The sequence below is a fragment of the Bicyclus anynana genome, chromosome 24 (genome assembly GCF_947172395.1).
Source record: "Bicyclus anynana chromosome 24, ilBicAnyn1.1, whole genome shotgun sequence".
NCBI classification, from domain to species: Eukaryota; Metazoa; Arthropoda; class Insecta; order Lepidoptera; family Nymphalidae; genus Bicyclus; species Bicyclus anynana.
This window is the reverse complement of record NC_069106.1, coordinates 1,528,346-1,547,612: the sequence shown is the minus strand read 5'-3', so window position 1 is coordinate 1,547,612 and position 19,267 is coordinate 1,528,346. Positions and strand designations below refer to the sequence as shown.

General features: G+C 37.5%; 1 protein-coding gene across 1 annotated transcript; it reads right to left on the bottom strand.

Moving 5' to 3' along the window:
- Positions 1-848: 848 nt before the first annotated feature.
- Positions 849-10,944, bottom strand: LOC112044004 (26S proteasome regulatory subunit 10B). The gene is made up of 9 exons (XM_052889123.1): positions 10,775-10,944; positions 9,707-9,826; positions 8,607-8,743; positions 7,084-7,182; positions 5,531-5,680; positions 4,426-4,549; positions 3,669-3,879; positions 1,501-1,666; positions 849-1,025 (listed from the first exon to the last, which is right to left on the bottom strand). Exons 1-9 carry the CDS (start codon positions 10,857-10,859, stop codon positions 948-950), a joined length of 1,170 nt encoding a protein of 389 aa, XP_052745083.1. The 5' UTR covers positions 10,860-10,944; the 3' UTR covers positions 849-947.
- Positions 10,945-19,267: the final 8,323 nt, after the last annotated feature.

The window sequence follows — 19,267 nt, the reverse complement described above, 5'->3', positions numbered from 1 at the left end:
GGGGTTAGGCCATATAGTCCTCCACGCTGGCCCAATGCGGATAGCCAGACTTCACACACGCAGAGAATTAAGTAAATTCTCAGGTATGCAGGTTTCCTCACAATGTTTTTCCTTCACCGTTTCTGACACGTGATATTTATTTTTTAGACCTTAGCCTTTCTAGAACTTCAGCAAGTTCTATATTAGAACGAGTATCCAGAGCTGCTTTAATAGGATCTTATAAAATTTGGCTAATGCAGAGAGAACAACACTAGCTGAGGAGGGTTGATCGATCGTCAAGGAATTCCTTAACCCTACCTCCTGTAATCACAAGTCCAGGACTCTGCTCGGAGTTTCTCTCTCTACCACGCGCTGGACCCGGCACCCGCACGGTGAATCCATGGAATGCTAAGATATTCTTCTCTCTCTCTCACATAACTTAAAAATTTGGAGATGCATGCCCCGGACCGGTTTCTAACCTACACCCTCCGAGATCGGAGGCAGAGGTAATATCTACTGGGCTATCACGGCTGTGATAAAGATGGTAGTTAATGATTGTTGGCAAATTCACCAACAAAATTGTCTGTAATTTTTTTGAGGAATACGAGCTTAGATTAGGTAGATATCATGACCTTTTTTTACACCACTCCACCACAATGGTAATTTTAGGTTGTTCTTCAACCGACGAACACGATTACTATGAAACATTGATTCTATAGTCAGTTTTTATAATTGTATTAGATCATTGATCATATACTTTAACCTAAGTCTGGGTCCTTATGTAATTAGTCTGAGAATGGACTATCTGTCTGGCTCATCAACATACTACAAAAACAAAGTTAATATATGTACATAAATAAAAAAAAACATTTAAACTATATTATTTTATTAAGAAATGAATATGTAATGACAATATCGTATGAGGGGCCTTAAGTGTAATATTATTATTTTTCATATAAATGCGTGGTTTAGACAGGCTTGTAGTCCAACTTGCTCTCCAGTTTCTTGTTGTCTGCAACCTTTCGCACTGCCTTCATGAGATCCTCCTGGAAAATAAAGTTATTTCAATATTTGTTACTTTTCTAAACTAATATTAAGAGGTAAAGTTAGTGGTGTTGTATGGAGTAATATCTGGATCTACTGGACCGATTCTTTTACCACCAGAAAGACGTTATTTGAGTGTCATAGGCTATATTTTATACCCGTTTTCTCACGGGAACGGGAACTACACGGGTAAACCGCGAGACTTCGGCATTTTAAAGATGTCAAGTTTGTGACGTTGTACTCTTTTTGTTTGTTTTTTTTTTTAACATTGCATCAGTAATAATAGCCAGTGCACAGTAAAACCAACTTTTTTTTAGGCATAAATAAATTTATGCCTAACAATGCAAATTAATATTTAAAAATGTCGGATTACAATAGTCGGATCCATGCAACTGGGTCGAAATATCGACAATAAAAATCTCGTCGCTTTATCGTGGTAAGTACCCTTCTATAATTGGTCCGAGGGGCGGAGCTCACCTGCACGATGTACTCGCGCTCGGCGCGTATGGCGAACAGGCCCGCCTCGGTGCACACGTTGCGCAGGTCGGCGCCGTTGAACGTATCCGACAGCTTCACCACCGCCTCGTAGTCCATCTCGCCGTGCTTGGCGATGGGCGCCGCGTGGATCTTGAGGATCTCCAATCTGGGGACACGAAAACGTTGCTTTTCATCTCATTGGTTCGGAAAAGTTTCATTTCTACATCGAAATCGGGGAGAAAAAACCCGTTTTGTGCGAACCCCTATACTAATAATAGGGATGATGACAGTTTTTTTAATTGTATAAATTAAGAGTATACTAATAGTAAAGCAATTTTGTAAAAGGAACAGGGTATCTGCGATCGTTACTTTCGGAGCTACAGGGATCTAAATGGTCAGATTTGCGGCGCTGCCGCGGATCCCTGTAAAACGCCCCATACAAAATGGCACGAACTAATGACGTCATAGGCAATGTAATGATCGTTAGATTTGTATGCGTATTCAAACAAAATTACTAATATATTTGTGCGTTTATGCTTATAGTTCATTAATTATAAAACGTCGCATTTAATGTAAGGAAGCTAAAACTGTATAAATTTTCATCTAATTACGATAAAATATTTTTAATAGATTTTGAAATTTTATAATCTCATTTATTTTGCAAATATCCAGATAATGTTTGCTTATTATGTATAAATCAGTTAACATTGACCCTATTTACCCGAATATATCATAAAAATCAATATATTCTAACCTAGTCATCATCCCCATTATATATCTGAAGAGTTTGTTTGTTTGAACGCGCTAATCACAGGAACTACTGGTCCGATTTGAAAAATTCTTACAGTTTTAGATAGCACATTTATCGAGGAAGGCTATAGGCTATATATTATCTCAATATTCCCACGGGAACAGGAACCACGCGGAAAAACCGCGCAGTGTCTGCTAGTAATTAGTATAAAGCGTAAACATGTTTTCTTTATATTCCAAATAGCAGACCACAGTTTCACCCGTTACTCGTTGGTGATGTTGCTTTACAACGGTGAAAGATTTTTTAAAATCGGTCCAGAGCTTATTCGTCACAAAGAAGCAATTTAAATCAATAGAATCTTCATCATCATGTCAGCCGATGGACGAGCACTGCAGGACATAGGCCTTTTGTAAGAACTTCCAAACAGCATGACACTGATCAATAGAATTTTACCTCATTATAATATTAAATAGGTTAGATTAGTAGTCATGTTATAATATTAAATAGGTTAGATTAGTAGTCATGTTATGTCATTTGGCGCGAGTATTTAATAATGTTTCTAACATTGTAAGTAGTATCCTCTTGTGTCAGACCTGCTGGTAGCCATGTTTCTAACATTGAAGCGGAAGGATTCATAAGGATTCATTCAATAGGACTCGAAGCAATAATAATCATTTTCATGTCACTAGGGGAAGTATTCTTTTGTATCGCAACTGACGGTAGCCATGATGCTCTTTATCATGAGACGGTTAAAATACTGAGGAAGCAAAGGAGTCTAAACATTGAAGCGGAAGGATTCAACACTATGAAAGGTAATAATTTTTATCTCACTATTATGGGATACTACCATCTAGTGTCGGATCTGATAGTAACAATGGTGCCCTTTATCATAAGATGGATTAAATACTGAGGGAGAGAAGGCTAAGTGCTACTACGACCTTAAGGAATATTTGACTTAATTTTTTAATGACATTCTTACATTTAATTCTAATTATTGTATTATTTTGTAATTGTAACTTTATAATTTTCTCGTTTAATTTGGTAATTATGACTGTTTGTGTTATTTTTTTTTGTAATATTATTTCTTTTAATACTGTGACTTTTTAAATTTGTGTCTGATTGTAATTATTTTTTTTTCTCTTAATTTTATTTCATTTATTTTGGTAATTGTGACTGTTTGTACTTTTTCTTTTTCACCGTATGTGTAATATTTGCACACTATCAATTTAGTTGAATGTTGTAAAGAACAATAATTCTTGCAAATAAATGATTATTATTATTAAGGATTCTAACATTGAAGCGGAGGGATTCAATAGCATGCGAGCTAATAATTATTTCTAACTATCAGCGGAAAGTATCTTTTTGTATCAGACTTAATGGTAGCTATAATGTTCTTCATCATCAGATAGATACACACCTGGCCTGTTCATTGGGCAGAGGTATCTCGATCTTCCTGTCCAGCCTGCCGGGTCGCAGCAGCGCGGGGTCCAGCGTGTCGGGCCTGTTGGTCGCCATGATTATCTTGACCTGCCCCAGCGAGTCGAAGCCGTCCATCTGGTTGAGGAGCTCCATCAAGGTGCGTTGGATCTCACGATCAGCACTGGTACCCTCAGAGAAACGTCTGCCACCTGGAATTGGTGATTATATTATATTTTTTTTGAGGTGGAACCATCAATCTCCTATTAAAAAGAGGATGCGCAATCAGCGACCAAAAAACGTCCCCACTCAATGAGTGCCAAACACAACTTCTTGCCACTCAATTCAAGTAGTAGCATTTGCAAATTCAACCTTAAACTAAATTCTTAAGGTTGAATTTCCTCTGAATTTGGAATATTATTGAATATTGGGCTATATTTAAAGGCCTTTAGGGATAATTTTCATGGCAAACATGAAAGAAAGGTTTCGTTAGACTACCTGATAGAAAAACTACTAGGATTGAAAAAAAAATTATCATATTTTTTGAGACATGATTTTCGAAAATTTCAATTTTTAAATAGTTTTTTGAAAATACGAGCAAAAACGCCGTCGGCCATGATGGTCTATGATGATGTCTACATGTCTACATACAGTCTAACATGGTAGCAAGTTTATTGTGTCTATATGGATTAATGAGTCCGCTATGGACTGTAGATGACAATGTACCTCATCAACATTGTCTGGGATGAGTCACTCACCGATAGCATCAATCTCATCCATGAAGATGATGCAGGGCTGATGGTCGCGCGCGTAGTTGAACATCTCTCGGATGAGTCGCGCCGACTCCCCGATATATTTGTCCACTATCGCCGATGACACTACCTGGAATATTATTTAAGTGTTTGAACTTATTGTAGGGCAAAGCTACAGTAATATATTTTCGGTAGCAAGGGATTCTAAAATTCTGAATGGAGGATTCTTAGTTGTAGCAAGGGATTCAATGCTAAAGTTATGAGTCACTTAAAATATCTTGCATGTAACTGACATTCTGACATCTTTTTAAATCCATTTTTCTTAGTATGTTTGTTGATGGGTCAGAACTAGGTCCAGGGCCCTTTTTTTCAAAAACGTTTCAGTACTAGTTTGGAAGTTGGTGGTATACCTTGAATAGTCATTATCATTTAGACGAGATTGTTAGTCTTAAGGGCTTCACCATCAGTCCCTGCATTGTGTAAAGTTAAAGCACTGTGACATCGTTGGTTTCCATGGCAACTCCATTTGTTATTAGTGACATTTTAATTTTAGAATGCATAAACATAAGGTTCAATTTAGAATAAATCATGTTAGAGGCGAAAAGTTCGTCGACAAGTGTAAAATAGCGAAATCGCAACCCACATAAGTGTCACATAGTTGTAAACGCAAAATGTAACTTTCATCACTTTCATCCTTTATCAAACCAGCAGGCGCTCAGTGATTTCACCTGTTTAGTTCTCGTGGGAATACGGGGATAAAAGATAGTCTATAACATTCACAAGTAACGCGATTTTTTATTGGTAAAAGAATTTTCAAAATCAGTTCAGTAGATCTAGAGATGACCCTCTACATTACTACCAACTTTACAGAGGTATAGATGAAAAAGACAAAACTTGTAAATAAGCTATCAGACATTTACCAAGGTAAAACCATTTCGTTTTTGAGCTGGGAATGCATTTAAGCATCCCTTCCGAACGGGAACACCCAATAATACCCAGTGGATGTATGTATGTCCTTTGGTGACATCACAGGATCCTTTGCATGTCAGGGTGAAACCAGCTCTAACACATAGTAGCAGTGTGGTGGCTTTAGTGATTATTTTTTTTTTACCTTCAAAAAGTTAGCATCTAACTGTGAAGCCACAGCTCTGGCCAGCAAAGTCTTGCCCGTACCCGGCGGCCCGTACAGCAGACAGCCCTTCGGGGGGGTGATGCCCACCCGCACGAACAGTTCCGGGTTCATTAGTGGCAGCTCAATCACCTGGGGAAATAGATAATAATGTATTAAACATTCGTTCGTGGATGGAGTACTGCTCCCAATTATGGGATGGTTCAGCCAAATACCAGCTCGCTGCTCTGGACTCGGTGGATCGTGGAACTAGAAGGCTCATCGGTAATGAGGCTTACTAAGGATGTTAACTAGTGCAAAATTGCAATTGTTGGAGCATCACCAAAAAGTTGTCTGTCAGTCGGTTTTCTACAGGATTTATTTTGGAAAATGCGCCTAGGAATTTTTTGGTTCTTCATTCCTGATCTGCAATGCGAAGTAATGGTATGCCCTTCTAGCTTTCGTTTTCCCTACCACCTACAAAATGACAATTGTGAATATATAGTATATTCAAGAGTGAATATTTTTTAGGCAAGCGAGTTCCACCATAGGCTGCATCATTGCTTACTGACAAGCATGCTAACCTATATAATGTAAAAAAAAGAAACGTTTGAGACCAAACCTACAATGCCCTCTGCGTCGAAGGCAGAGGTCTGTAGTGCCTGTACATACGTAACCTCCTTCAAGAAATAAATGGCGGTAGTAACTCGCCAGACAAAGCTTTCTCATAAAAAGACCTTGCCACCTTACAACCTGCCTACTTTTGAACCCTGTTGCAAGACTTATGGCTGGATTTGTTCAAATTATGTATGGTATTTAATTATCATCATTAACAGCAGATGGACGTCCAACTGGACGACAACTGGACTTCTGAAGACCTCTCTCGAGCCGCCAGTATCCATGGGCTCCCTGCAACCCCCTTATTGTCCTCAGTCCACTTAGTAGGGGGTAACCACCACTGCGCTTTCAAGTACATGGTCACCAATGGATGATGACTAGGTTTGAATATATTGATTTTTATGATACATTCGGGTAAATAAGGTCAATGTTAACTAATTTATACATAAAAAGCAAAGATTGACTGGATATTTGCAAAATAAATAAGATTATAAAATTTCAAAATCTATTAAATTTTTTTTATCGTAATTAGATGAAAATTCATACAGTTTTAGCTTCCTTACATTAAATGTGACATTTTATAATAAATGAACTATAAACATAAACGCACAAATAACAAAGATATTAGTAATTTTGTTTGAACGCCCATACAAACCTAACGATCAGCGAGCCAACGACGTCACTAAATCGTATCATTTTGTATGGAGCGTTTTTCAGGGATCCGCGGCAGCGCCGCAAATCTGACCCTTTAAATCCCTGTAGCTCCGAAAGTAATGATCGCAGACACCCTGCTCCTTTTACAAAATTGCTTTACTATTAGCGTACTCCTAATTTATGTACAATTTAAAAAACTGTCATCATCCCTATTCAGTACCATGGAACCCCAAAGTCAACCAAACCAACTGATAATATAATATTCATAGTTCAACACCACTCACCTCCCTAAGCTGTCTAATTTGTTCCTGCAGACCTCCAATAGCAGAATATGTAACATCACCTGGGTCTTCATGGCTCATGTTATATACAAGAGGATCAACCTAGAAACAAACATTCATTTTTCAAGGTCGAATTATCCACAAAGTAAATCAGTCAAAAAATATACAGCTCTATACTAAAGTGTCTTTTCATGGGTACGGTGACAGTTGTCTAATGATGTCCATAATCATACTATTATCGCGAAGCAAAACAAACTGTCACCCGCACCATGCTATCTGAAAAACACTTTAATGCACCTCAATGTGCACTGTGCACCAACAAACAAATTAATAAAAATGAGGATATCAATTGCTAGTCATTTCACACCTAATAATAGTTTTAAGTTTCAACTACCCTGTTCCTCAATGTTTGAAAATAAATTGAATTAATAAGCTTATAACATAATATCTTAGCTTAATGTCTTTTAAATAACATTCTATAAGAACCAATCCTTTGGGATCCAAATGGCTTAGTTTATAAGCATGATAAAATGGATTTTTTCAGGATAAAAAGTAACCTATGTATCCAGACTATAACATACATACCATCAAAATCATAAGGTTTTCTCTCTTTTTTCGGGTTAAAAAGTAGCCTATGTGTTAATCCAGAGTAAAATCAATTTCCATTCCAAATTTCAGCTAAATCGCTTCAGTAGTTGCGGCGTTAAATTAAATAAATATACTTAAACAATACACATCACTATCTAGCCCCAAAGTAAGCATACAGAGCAGCTTGTGTTATGGGTACTAAGATAGTTGATATTATAATATTCATATACATTTATATACTACATATAAATACTTATATAATGTATAAATACACAGACACTGGAAAATCCCATGATCATCACACAAATATTTTCCAGTGGGAATCGAACCGGTGGATGCAGAAAGCAGGGTCACTACCCACTGCGCCACGCGGCCGGATGGCCGTTAAGGAGTAACGAACATCCAAACATCCATACAAACTTTTGCATTTCTAATATTTCGGATTACTAATAATGTGTGGTGTGCCACTAGTCATGTTGCATTGTATTAAAGTGCAAGTTGGCACATTCCATATATGTGTCGACGAATTAGGTTAGTTAGACAACATTGTATCATGTGAGTATAGGCTGTGTTTCATAATAAATTAATATGAATAACACTCAAGATCTCAGACCAATTATAGAACGACCTGTAACGCGCACATAGTCACGTCATTTTCTGAAGAAAACAAGCTTAGATTTGGTAAATATTTTACACTAAACTAGAAGTTTTTGCCCGTTTTTTATACCATTCAATTACACAAAAAGGTATTTTTACGGAGCTCCTTAACCGACAAACTCGATTACAACTATTTAACATTGATTATATAGAGACAGTTTTTATAATCGCATTAGATCGTTGATCATATACTTTGACAGAAAAGTAACGTCTAGCGAGCCAGGTCCTATACAATAATTGGTCTGAGCTCAAGATAGTTTAAATTCTACAATAGTTGTTACCTCTCTCGGCAAGTGTCTCATGATGGTGAGTGTGGTCATGTCCAGGGCAACTCTAGTGCCCCCCTTTAGCTTATTCTTGTCCAGCTGACGACGGCAGCCAACCACATATCTCGGCCCATTTGTGGCTTTCACTATGACTGGAACACAACAAATGGTATTTTTGTAAAAAATGGACCAGGTTTTTGAATTCAAAGTAAATCTATACTGATATTATAAAGAGGTACAGTTGTAGGGAGTATGTACTGGCTTAGTTTATAAGCAATTTCAAAACATCAAATATTAAATATAGATATTAATATTAAATATTAAATATAGATAATGGTGCTAATAAATAGTCAAAAACTTAAAATTATGGATATGATGGTTCCAAAAGCACCTTGGTCCGAGAAGACTGAACCGGTGGATCTAATGAACTGATTTTGAAATTTCTTTTACCAGTAGAAACCATGTTACTTATGAGCGCCATAGGCTATATTTTATCTCTGTAATCCCATGGGAACAGGAAGTAAGCGGTGAAACCAAAATGACTGCTAGTAGTTGGATAAATATGGTCTCTATACTTAAAATATTATATTACAAAAATAGTCAAGAACCTAAGCAGGAACTTTTGTAAAATAAATCCTTTATTGCTTGTTGAAGAGAGCAGAACCAAATTTAAAAATTTGTGAATGAATTTGCAGTGAATTTTAAAAAGGAGCTCATCATTTCTATAACCACAATAAGCAGTTTCTTTCGTTTGGCTAGATAGATTTACACTAAATATTATACAGCATATTTGTTTGGACCATAAATTTTAAATTTAAATTAAATATCACAATTAAATGTCACAAACAGTGAAAGAAATTATCATGAGGAAACCTGCACACCTGAAAATATTCTCAATTCTCTATGTGTGTGAAGTCTGAAAATTCACATTTGGTGGACTAAAGTCTAACCCCACCCATTCTGAGAGGAGACTCCTGCTCAATAGTGAGCCAAATATAAGTTGTTAATGATGAATAATTTCTGATGTGAATGATAATGATAATAATGATGAATTTTTTGATTCAGGAACTTAATATTAGCTGTTTATTAATAGTTATAATAAAAATATATCTTACATTTCTCCTCAGTGAGTTGCTTCAACACCTCACCGACTATCTGGCCCACGCTCTGCAGAGCCTTCAAGTCATTCTCACTCTTATCGTACTGCTTTGTGAGATCTTTGAGTTGTTCTCGCACTGAAATTCAAGGAAACAATTTATGATTTACTAGCAACAGTTAGTCTGTGATCTTATTTTGGTTCTGTAAGCCTAAGCAATTGATGTCACTGCTGATTACCTGGCGGCAACCAGTATTGGCCAAGTCTCGGAAGCCAAGACTTGGTCGCTAACTATGGGCCTCATAAGAAGGCTCAGAGTCACACAGCGGGCGATGGAACGAGCTATGTTAGGAGTATCTCTGCGTGATCGAATCAGAAATGAGGAGATACGCAGAAGAACCAAAGTCACTGACATAGCTCAACGAGTTGCGAAGCTGAAGTGGCAATGGGCGGGGCACATAGTTCGAAGAGCCGATGGACGTTGGGGTCCCAAAGTGCTAGAATGGCGACCCAGCACTAGTAAGCGCAGTGTTGGCCGACCCCCTACCAGGTGGACTGACGACATCAAGCGAGTCGCAGGGATTCGCTGGATGCAGGTGGCTCAGTATCATGATGTTTGGAAGTCCTTACAAAAGGCCTATGTCCTGCAGTGGACGTCCATCGGCTGATATGATGATGATGATGAACCAGTATTGGTGGGGAAATCTGGTCAGTGGCTTTCACAAAAGATCTTAAATGGTTAATGTTATACAGTTACCTCTTGATGCCTGTCACAGCCACTCGAACTAAACCTAGCATCATGGTCGAAAGCTGCGTTGGCTAACAAGTAGACCAACAAAGCATTTTGTATTTCAAAAAAGAAGTTCTGTCACATATAAACTCCGTAAATCCCACAATACCTACGAATGGTTTCTGTAGTTGCTATTAATCCACTCGATGTTATATATTTTAACAATATAGACTGAATTAATGTGTAAATATGTGCAATAATTGCTCAGACAAGCACTATTTCTTTGAAAATGCCTTAAATTTAACAATACAAACTCAATGAGTCGGCACAAATGGATGTGTTATTATGTCAACTTACTATCTTTTAATCTCGATTCCACCTCCTTGTGTTCCATTAATTTCTTGCGGTAATCCTGAAAAGACTTTTCTCTCGTAGAATCCATGGCTCTGAATTGATTTAGTTTAATACTAGATTAATATTTATTTCCAAAAACACCAGCAGTTTTTAACATGAATTGCCAATTTAAATGACAATGACATTGACATCCATCTGACATCAGACATAAAGACAAAACAAAAAAAAAACCAACGATATTTTTACAGCTCTGAGTTCTAGCTAATTTGATCCCAAGTTTCATATTCTAATAATATATCTATGGTTTTAATTATAGCAGGATTTCATTATTATTGGAATCTAGATCTACAAATAATATTACGAAGAAAGATATGTTGTAATTTTGTTTGTTATAATACTTAATAACGAAAACCGCTTGACGTACAAGGATGTTTGGCAGAGAGGTAGGTATTTCAAATAGCACTTTTAGATTCTTTTTAGACGTCAAGATTGACTATTTTTAAAAATAAATAAAAAAAAATAATATTAAAAATAAAAATTAAATTAATTTACCTATTTCAGGCACACACACTCTTAATATGAAAAATATAATAACAAAAATCAGAAATAAAATTAATAAGTCGAAATAATATATTTTAGAATTTAAACTATCGTGAGTGTTATTCATATTAATTGATTGTAATTCAGTTTGTATCGTGCCGCGTTGCAAGAACCAGCTCATGACTAAGGGCCCCGTATGAGTTCGAAACTAGTCGGGCATACTCCGACCTAATATCACGTGAGCTTTAGCTGTGTTTCATATTCAATTAATACGAAATCTTAGTACGAAATAGTATATGAAAAATGTCAGAATAATATGAAATGTCAGTAAAAAGCATGTTCATTAATATTAAAGTCCGTCAGGTTAACTTAAACGTATTAGCATAGGCACTGTATGTCTGTCAAAGCTGACGGACATATATAAATACAGTCAAGCCTTGCCGCGATAGCTCAAGGCTCAGAATACAGAAAATAACCATTTGTTTTTCTGAATTCTGAGGCTCAAGGTATACCACCAGTTTTAAACTTTACTTATTTACAGTGATTTGTGCCTTGACCATGACCTCATCCCAAAACAGTGCTCTACAACTTTTCCCTTTATTTTTGTTTCCTATTACAGTAAGTAAAAGATTTGGGGAGAAAAAAAAAATAATTTCACCCTCATGCAATAATCCCAACACTTACGTTGATAAGTACATTCGACGTCACGTCCCGTAGAAATAAGCCTCGTGTCGTCGTGAAATATTAGGTACATCGGGAACTCACGCAATTTTAGAGATCCTTGGGGCTTTTTATAATCTAGATCTAGATCTAGAAGTATAACTTTTCACAAACCCACTGAACCTGAATAATGACGAAATGATGATAACTGAATAATGGATGAAAATTTGTGTAGAGATAAATTGGATCTTGAAAAATTTGGAGCAGAACATAAGCTACTTTTATTTATTCTTTACAAGTTAGCACTTGACTGCAATCTCACCAGATGGTAAGTGATGATGCAATCTAAGATGGAAGCGGGCTAACTTTTTAGGCAATGGAAGAAAATTCACACCCATTTCCGTTTCTACACGGCATCGTACCCTAATCCTAAATCGCTAGGCGGTACGTCTTTGCTGGTAGGTGATTAGCCACGGCCGAATTAAGAAAACCTCAATCGGTCTTCCCGGGGATGGAACCCAGGACCTCCGTCTTGTAAATTCTCCGACCATACTACTGCGTCACGGAGGCTATCAACTACTTTTTATTGCGAAAAATTAATGGTTCACGCGGGATTTTTAGAAAACAGAACTTGACCGAACAGAAACGCGGGCGTCCGAATAAGAAGATAAAATATAGCCCATGTTACTCGGTTTAGATGTAGCTTTTTATTGGCAAAATAATTCTAAGAATCTAGAGACTCTCACAAACTCAGTTTATCATTAGTATACTGATCATATAAGCCGTTCAGTGATAGCCCAGTGGATATGACCTCTGCCTCCGATTCCTGATGGTGTGGGTTCGAATCCGGTCCGCGGCATGGACCTCCAACATTTCAATTGCGTGCATTTTAATAAATTATATATCACGTATCTCAAACGGTAAAGGAAAAACATCATAAGGAAACCTGCATACCAGAGAATTTATTTAATTCTCTACGTGTGTGAAGCCTGCCAATCCGCATTGGGCTAGCGTGGTGGACTATTGGCCTAACCCCTCTCATTCTGAGAGGAGATTCGAGCTCAGCAGTGAGCCGAATATGGGTTAATAATGAGCGAACGATCATGTAAATTATTAAAAGAAAGTAGATAAAAATAAATATCTATCTACGGAACACCTTAGCGATAGCGTCTCGTCTCGCACTTGTCCCGTCCGTCTTTTATTGTGAACGTGTTGTGAAGAGGGTCGTATATTAAACATTTTTGTGACATTCAGCTAACCTCACTATTAGACCGCACTTCGCTTAGATTGCTTCACTAAAAGCTAGATTTTTGTTCACACCAACTCGACGACCTTTATTGTGTAGGTATGTTTTCATAACTGGGTCCTAGATTCGCAGGTTCAATTCAAGGAATTTATTATTGCTACTAGCTGATCTCACAAAAGTTGGTTTGCCATAAAATATTTTGGGGTCGACCCTTATCGTTTAGGTTTAGGAAAAATACAAAATTTTATAAAAAGCTGTTTCAGAGGAGGTACCTAAATTCTAAACACCATTATTCATTCATCATTGTCAGCCGATGGACGTCCACTGCTGGACATAGGCCTCTTGAATGGACTTCCAAACACAACGATCTCGAGCCGCCAGCATCCAGCAGCTCCCTGCAACTCGCTTGATGTCCTCGGTCCACCTAGAAGGGGTTCGACCATCACCTTTCGGTGTGGGGTCGCCATTTTCTTGAAACTTTGAAACCTCACCGTTCATCGGCTCTCCGAACTATGTGGCCTGCCCATTGCCACTTCAACTTCGCGACTCGCTGAGCTATGTCAGTGACTTTGGTTCGTCTGCGGATCTCCTCATTCTTGATTTTATCACGCAGAGAAACTTCAAGCATAACTCACTCCATCGCTCGCTGAGTGACTTTGAGCCTTCTACTTGCTCGACCCCAGAATCTAGAACTTCATGACCCACTTAGGCTAAACAACGAAGCAGATTTTTTTTCAATTCTCTTAAAGTTAGTCCTTGACTACAATCTCACCTGATGGTAAGTGATGATGCAATCTAAATAGAAGCAGGCTAACTTGGTAGGAGGAGGATTAAAATTCACATCCATCCATCCATGCACGACATCGTACCGGTAGGTACCTCTTTGCCGGTAGGGTGATAACTAGTCACGGCCGAAGCCTCCTACCAGCAAGACCTCGATCAATCCCTCAATTTCAATAGAAGCCTCAATAGCTCAACGGTTAGAGCGGTCGGACTCATCACCGAGGGGTGGTGGTTCGATCCCCGGCCTGTTGATCTATTGTCGTACCCACTCCTAACTCCTCGTCTTTTTCGACTAGTTGGAGGGGAATGGGAATATTGGTCACATTGAAAAAAAAAAAAACAGCCCAGCCGGGGATCGAACCCAGGACCTCCGTTTTAACCACGCATACCACTGCGCCACGGAGGCCTTCAAAATTTCAGCCGGAGGATTTTCAGAGCTTTTAAATGGGTAAACTCATGGAAATTAGAGGCATAGTGCATGGGCAGACATACTTTCTCATAAAAACTGACAGAGATCTGGGCATCGCAGGCTCTAACGGAAAATCACATAAAAAGCTCCATAAGCACACGTTTCGATTTTATTGATGGTGAAACGGTGAAACACGGTGCATGATCGTAATGGGTCATAAAATCGTTTGCACCATCAAATATCACATAAAAAGTTATTCCATACACCATAAGGTGGGACCAATGTATGACTATGAATTCGTGAAATATTACAGTTTGATATTTATGGTTTTCAACGTATATCTATGGTTTTCAAGGTATTTTTCATAGTCGAAGATATAGAAGTAGATAGACAGTAAATATCTATCGCATTCCCTAAAAAACTGGTCAAGTGCGTGTCGGACCACGCGCTGTGTAGGGTTCCGTAGATTAAATAAATAATCCATAGGCAAAAATACCGATAACGATACCCCACACCAGGGTAGGCGAACCTTTATGCACCAACGTGCCATTTTTTCTAAAAAATGTTTAATGGGGTCATTGGCGTGCCATCAAATAATTTTGACTTTCAAATTATTTGGAGAATAACAATAATAAATACTATCAAAACTCTTTATGAAATAAAGTAAACAAAAGAGGTACATTTTGGCATGTTTTTATTACACGCATAAATTAAATTATTGTAAAATTAGTGTGACTTCTGTTGCTGCAGGTTAGATGACAAATAATTTATGTCAAATACCTACTTTACACATGTTTTATGATCGGCGACGTGCCCAAAATATTGTGTCGCGTGCCATTGGTTCGCCTACCCTGCCCCACACCATTGGATAGACGACAAATAATTCATTCTTACTTTGTGTGTAAGGAAGGAACCCATCTTTTTCAATCAATCAATCAATATTCATTTATTTCAAATAGGCTTAGTTTACAAGCTCTTTCGAAACGTCAGGTAATAATATAATACTTAAGATAATGGTGATAATAATTAGTCAAAAACTTAAAATTAAAGTTACGAGTTTTAGATAAACTAGATGAAAACCCGGCTTCGCTTGGGTGAAATGTGACTCCATAATACACACATACGTAGGTATAGGGCTAGCTAGCTAGGTATAGGCTTTCCTGCTCTACACTACGTTTTAACGTATTGTTATGATAGAAACAATTTTTTGACATAAAAATCTTTATTCTAGTTATTTTCATGACCTTCGGGGGTTTTTTAAAATTTGTAATTTTTGCAAGAGTTGCTGATAACTGGAGGCATTTCTCTGAAAAGTGAAAAGTGATAAATATCGCGTTCAGATACCGTGCGAACATTAGTCATAGTGGGTTGGCATGTAACAAGGCACCACCGAAGCCATCCACGTCGAACTATCACAGCATAGTTGATGACAAGATGTCAGCTCTCTGTCGGAAATGCTCCAGATACTCAATATCAACGCCACAGCGAAACTTTGCAATATTTCTCGAAGTTTCTTTTTGCCGACGCAGAGGTTGACTCCGTATTGTATGAAAATGGAAGGCTGTTCTGTTTTTATTAATAAATAAAATATCTTTTTATGTTATCTTTTCATCAGCTTATTTTATATAACCCACTTCAGAGCATAGCTTAGCTATCTAGTTCTCAGACTAATTACATAAGGACTAGTATCGTGCCCAAATTCACGACCAAATTGTCCGTCATTTTTTGAGGAAAAGGAGCTTAGATTATGTATTTTTCTTATACTCAACTAGAACCAAAGATTACCGCTTACAACATCACAACTACATACTTTATCTCTTTATAATATTTGTTTAGATACGCTGTTGTAACTAGGGTTGCCAACATTTTTTCAGAAAAAAATAGCTATAATATATTTCAGATTTAGCTATAAAAAATATGGTACGCTGTAAATAAAATATAGTATTATATGGAATAAGAAAAAAATCAACACTTATTTTTAAAAGACAATATTTATATACTCTTGTTGCATTTTACAAAATTATATGTCTGAAATATAAATTTTTATAGTTTAGAAAACTAAAATCCTTTTTTTTAATTTTTTTGTTTAATGTTAGGCTAGACGCTACTGCATCTGTCGAAAATTAATGCGCATAGCGTTCTAAAATGAAAGATTTGTTTGTTACATTTCATTGATAAAAATATAGTATTTTTGTTTATATATCTTTAAATATATATAGTACACAGACCCGGAGCCGTAATAGCACAGTGGATATGACCTCTGCCTCCAATTCCGGAGGGTGTGGGTTCGAATCCGGTCCGGGGCATGCACCTCCAACTGTTCAGTTGTGTGCATTTTAAGAAATTAAATATCACGTGTCTCAATCGATGAAGGAAAACATCGTGAGAAAACCTGCATCCCAGAGAATTATCTTAATTCTCTGCGTGTGTGAAGTCTGCCAATCCGCATTGGGCCAGCGTGGTGGACTATTGGCCTTACCCCTCTCATTCTGAGAGGAGACTCGAGCTCAGCAGTGAGCCGAATATGGGTTGATGACACAGACCCGGAATATAGTACAACATTATATATAATAGTGCGGTTGGCAACCCTAGTAACCCACGAGGCAAACCAATTTTAAGGTGACTTATCAAATCGCCGGGGTGGAACAGCTATCGCAGGGAGAAATTTTCCAATAACTCCATTGTTGTGAAACATGTAACGTAATAAAACTAATATCAAAGACACACGCGAACCAACGTAACTCCGGCACAGTCTCCCAACTTTTATATACGATAACAAACATCACTCACTCCTCTGAACCTAAGTCTATAGCTAACTTTGTAACTGAGCTTTAGCGAATATATCATAGATAGACATAGATCTTTGTCGACATTTTTGTTTTAAATCTCACTTTTTCTTCTATACATCATCATCATCATTAACCCATATTCGGCTCACTGTTGAGCACGAGTTTCCTCTCAGAATAAGAGGGGTTATGCTAGATCCAAGCTGGCCCAATGCTTTCGCGGGTTCGCCATTCCAGCACCTTGGGACCCCAACGTCCATCGGCTCTTCGAACTATGTGCCCCGCGCATGTTACACCTCATTATAAATAGACTAGCTGACGCCGCGTGGTTCCCGTACCCGTAGGAATGATGGGATAATATATAGCCTATAGCCTTCCTCGATAAATGGGCTATCTAACTCTGAAAGAATTTTTCAAATCGGACCAGTAGTTACTGAGATTAGCGCGTTTAATCAAACAAACAAACAAACTCTTCAGCTTTATAATATTAGTATAGATTAGTGTCATAATGTATTGTAAGTTGGATAATAAATGTGTGTAAACGGAAATGCACTGCAACAACAACAAAAACAAGCTTAAAAGAAGATGAGTCTAATGAAGATGACATTAATGAACCGTCGGAGAGTGTAACGGAACCTTCACTCCCCACCACTCAACCTCTCTCCCAGCGCGCGATGCGAGCTGCTGCGCGTCGCGCAGCCCCTTCGCAGTTTGGATCGTGCCGCGTTGCAAGAACCAGCTCATGACTATGGGCCCCGTGTGGGTTCGAAACTAGTCGGGCATACTCTGACCTAATATCACGTGAGTTTTAGCCGTGTTTCATAATCAATTAATAAGAATAACACTCACGATAGTTTAAATTCTAAAATACAAAACCAAATATCTTCAGTTATTACTTTATATTTTTAAAATTTACTATGACGTCATAAAATCCATCCAGCCGGTCGTCGTTGGTTTAGTACTCAGTGTATACTTACCTCAGTGTCAGAGGAGTTATGGCTCGTAAAAGTTCGCCTACTAAGTACTAAGATATCTAGACTTTGTGACTTAGATGGCACGAGCCCTGTTTCTGAGGAATCTAGCGAATGGTATAAAATATCTCAAAGTTAATCTCTTTACCTGATTGTTAACAAAGCAAAAACGTATATTTAATTCGTCTTTATTACAATCATCTTCATCATCATCATTATCATCATCATTATCATCATCATTATCATCATCATCATCATCATCATCATCATCATCATCATCATCATCCATGGTCTTATATCGTTCAACCATAGTCAATTTGGAGTGCGATAAGTGTTAATCACTACATTAAAACAAAGTCGCTTTCTCTGTCCCTATATTACTATATCTATACTAGAGTTTGTGTTTGTTTGATTGAACGCGCTAATCTCAGGAATTACTTGTCCGATTTGAAAAATAATTTCAGTGATAGATAGCCCATTTATCGAGGAAGGCTATAGGCTATATTATATTTTGAAAAAAATTAGGGATCCTTCCTGAAATTCCAATAATGTAACCCAAGGTGTACAAAAGTTTCGTGTACATGGCGTGCGCTGCAAAAACTATTGATGTTAGAATAACATAATGTACTACAACTTTGTAGAACACATCATTCTCTACAAAAAAATGTTTACAGCATATGATTTAAAAGAATATTTTCGAATTATTACAGATTTAAAAATCGCGGGACGTAGCGTTTGCGGTGGTACCGGCCGGCTGGAGTGTTAGTATCAGTTTTGCACCCGTGCGAAGCCGGGGCGGGTCGCTAGTTATATAATAATTTAGAATACATGCTAAAATATAACTTCCGTGAGTTTTAATGTAGCTAAAAGATAAATAATACTTTTCAGTAAATCAATAGGCAATGTTTAAGGTGAATGCTAGTACCTACTTACCTATTACTTATCTCACATTTATTTATTTCTCCTTATTTTTTTAATTTTTAACAATGTTATACAACCAAATATAAAAACACTATTAAAAACTTATAAAAAAAATTTGACTGCGGGACCCAAGCAACCGGTGGTCAGGGCTCCAGAGTGAGAAACCTCCTCACAATACGC